The sequence below is a fragment of the Canis aureus genome, chromosome 6, assembly GCF_053574225.1.
Source record: "Canis aureus isolate CA01 chromosome 6, VMU_Caureus_v.1.0, whole genome shotgun sequence".
Taxonomy (NCBI): domain Eukaryota; kingdom Metazoa; phylum Chordata; class Mammalia; order Carnivora; family Canidae; genus Canis; species Canis aureus.
The window spans coordinates 36,845,001-36,848,130 of NC_135616.1; the positions used below are offsets into that span (position 1 = coordinate 36,845,001).

At 66.3% G+C, this 3,130-nt stretch overlaps 1 protein-coding gene across 2 annotated transcripts in view; it reads right to left on the bottom strand.

Annotated features, from left to right (window-relative positions):
* SKOR2 (SKI family transcriptional corepressor 2) overlaps positions 1–2,226 on the bottom strand; it is a 52,369-nt gene extending 50,143 nt beyond the window's left edge. For both annotated transcript variants that reach the window (XM_077899711.1, XM_077899710.1), the window contains exon 1: positions 1–2,226. This exon is cut by the window's left edge and continues 420 nt beyond it. In XM_077899711.1, the coding sequence (XP_077755837.1) occupies positions 1–2,226 (2,226 nt within the window).
* Between the last annotated feature and the right edge of the window lie 904 nt (positions 2,227–3,130).

Below are 3,130 nucleotides of genomic sequence, written 5' to 3' on the forward strand. Positions count from 1 at the left end.
CTGCTCTTCCTCCTCGTCGTCCTCGTCCTCGGAGCTGTCCTCGCTGGGGTAGCTGCAGCTGGTGCCCCCGGGGGACAGGAGGCCTCGGTGGTGCGGCTGCAGGGTCAGCGCGGGCGGCGGCGGCGGCGGGGCCGGGTGGTGGCGCTCGGAGCCCGGCTCGTCGGGCTGCGGGGGCAGCAGCAGCAGCGGCGACGGCGGCTGCGGGGGGTGGTGGTGGTGGTGGTGGTGCGGGTGGTGGTGGTGGTGCGGGGGGTGGGGGTGCGGGTGGGGCGCTGGGGCCGCGTGCGGCGCCCCCGCCGACGCCCCGTGCAGCTTGGCCAGGCTCTCCGCGTCGTCCTTGCCGCCCACCGGCCGGAAGGCGCTCGAATGGTGGTAGCTGCCCCCGCCCGCCTTGCGCCCCTCCAGGAGGTGCGGGTGGTGGGGCGCGGGCGCTCGGGCCGCCGCGGAGCCCGCCCCGGTGGCCGCGGCCCCGGCCCCCGACACGGCGCCGGGGTCCGCGGGCGGCGTGGAGCCGGCGCTGCAGTCCCCGCCGCTGCCGCCCGGGGGCGACTCGAAGAGGGCGTCGCGGGCGCCCGCGGCCCCGGCGGGAGGCGGAGGGCCGGAGCCGGGGCCGTTGGCCACCACGGGAGGGGGCTGGCCTGGCGGGGGCGCGGCGTCGGCGCCCCCAGCCGCGCCGCCGGGCTCGGCCAGGTCCAGGAAGGCCTGGCGCAGCAAGGCCGGGCTCTCTCCAAGCGCGCAGCCGAGCGCCGAGGGCGGCTGGGGCGGGGGCTGCAGGTACGTGGGCACCGGCAGCCCGCCGGGGGTCCGCGGAGGCCAGAACATGCAGAACGGCGGGTAGAAAGCGTCCTTGCGGCCCGCGGGCCAGAAGAGGCCGGACAGGCCGGCCTTGGGCGCCGCGCCCGCCGCGCCCGCGCCCCCCAGGGCCTCGGCCGCCGCGCCCGCGTCCTCCTTCTTGTGGCACAGGCCGAAGGCGGCGGCTGCGGCGGGGAAGGTGTAGGGGTGCGGGAAGAGCCCCCCGCAGCCCGGGAACTTCTGCAGCACTCCCCCGAAGGAGCCCTTGCTGGGCACCGGGATGACCGGGTAGCTACGCGGGCCTTTGGCTCCAGCCGCCGCGCCCGCGCCCGCGCCCGCGCCCGCGCCCACGCAGCCGCCCCCGCCGCCGCCCGCGCCCGCGCCCGCGCCCGCGCCCGCCCCGGAGCCGCCCGAGGCCGCGGCCACCGACAGGCTGGCGGCGGCGGCCGAGAGGCTGGCGGCGGCCACGACGGCCGCCTCCTGCAGCGAGTCGTCGTCGTCGTCGAAGCGCGGCCGCTTGTGGTGGGCGTGGGGCGCGCCGGCCAGCTCGGCCAGGGGGGGCGGCGGCGGCGGCGGCGGGGGCGCCCCGAGCAGGTGCGGGCCCAGCAGGCCCCCGCCGCCCGCCACCGCCGCCGCCGCCGCCACCGCGGCCGCCTTGACGGAGCTGAGCGGGTGGCAGGCGGGATGCGCGCCGGGCTGGGGCAGCGCGCGCTTGCGGCTGCCGCCGTTGAACATGGCCTTGACGTCCTCCCAGGCGAAGACGAGCTCGTCCTGGGGACTCTTGTCCGTGAGCTTGAGGTGACGGCGCCACGAGTTGAAGTTGGCTGCGTCCGGCTGCGTGTACTTGGCGTCGGGCGTACGGTGGGAGTGGAAGATGAACTTGTTGGGTGAGAAGTACATGTTGCAGTAGCTGCATTTGATGCACTTGGCGCGGGAGCTGTTGTAGCGCGCGGGGATGAAGCTCCCGCGGCAGCCCCAGGCGCACTCGTGGGACACGTCGAAGGCGAAGTTGTCGGGCAGCTTGGGCGGCCTGTTTTCGCCGAGGAACGACTTGCACAGGCGCTCGGCCTCCCGCTTGGTGATCATGCCACAGCGGCGCGAGGAGATGGGCATGGCCCCGGCGCGCCGCAGGATCTCCAGCTGCACCGGCGTGCACTGCACGCACGTGATGCCCAGCGCCACGCGGCGGTTGTGGATCTCGTTGTAGCTGAAGTTCTTGAGGAGCGTGTTGGAGATCTGCGCCAGGCACAGGCGCTCCTGGCCGTCGATCACCAGCGACACGATGGGGATGCCGTAGAGGATCACCTGGCCCACCTGGTTGGGCTTGAGGTTGGCGTGGCCCGGCCGCGGCTGGCTCAGCGCGTCGGGCTGGAAGGCGCTCGACGGCGATGCCAGCAGGATGTCGTTGGGCCCCGGCAGCGGGCTGGAAGCCATTTCCTGCGCCGAGGAAGCCCGGGCCGAGCCCTCCGGGTCTGTCTTGGAGACTGGAATGGAAAGGAGAAAGCGTTGACTAGAGCCTTTTCAGCCCAAAACAGAGGGGGTGGTTTGAGTCGCTTACCGAAGAATTAGAATAACTCCCTTGCTCTGGTTAAGACAAGATTAGCGCTGGGCAAAGGGACCAGGTTTCAGACACAGGGAGGTGGGCCTCCCTTAGTTGTCTTCAAGGTTGCCCTTTGGAAACGAAGAGATTGGGAAGCACTTTTCTTCTATTCTAGACACATCCAAACAAAGTTAACTGTGTGTCTTAAAAAAAAAAAATGCAGTCAATTCCTAAGAAACTCAAAACCTTATCCCCGATGTATAGAAGCTGATAGAATAAAATGGCATGCCTGCTAGAAATGAGGAAGTAATGATGACAGTTGTGACTATAACAAGTATAAAAATTATGGGGACATGGCGTTTGGCCATTGAAACCCAAATATAAAAAGAGAGACTATTTACATTTGCTTGAAAATAGATTGATTTTGTTTTTTTTTTTAAATAAACCCAAGCCTTAAAAAAAAAAAGTTTTTGTGGTATTTGTGGTTTTTCCTTGGTGGGGGGGGGGAATGCACTACCGGTTGAGACACAACTTATTAAAGCAAAACGAAATCCCTACTCTCCCGTCTTTGCCGTTTAGATACTTTGATACCGTAATTAGAACTTTTTTGAAAGATGGGAAAATGTACAAAGCCATATGCGTGACTGCACCAGTATAGGTGGTCGTACTTCCAGTCTTTCAAAAGCCACTTGCTGAACTCTGTGGTTCTGGTTCCAGAGAAGCAGTTTAAAAGGATGAAGTTGTGGACGTGTAGCCATTTAAAAACTGTGTTCAGTCATTTCCATGACAATGAGCAAA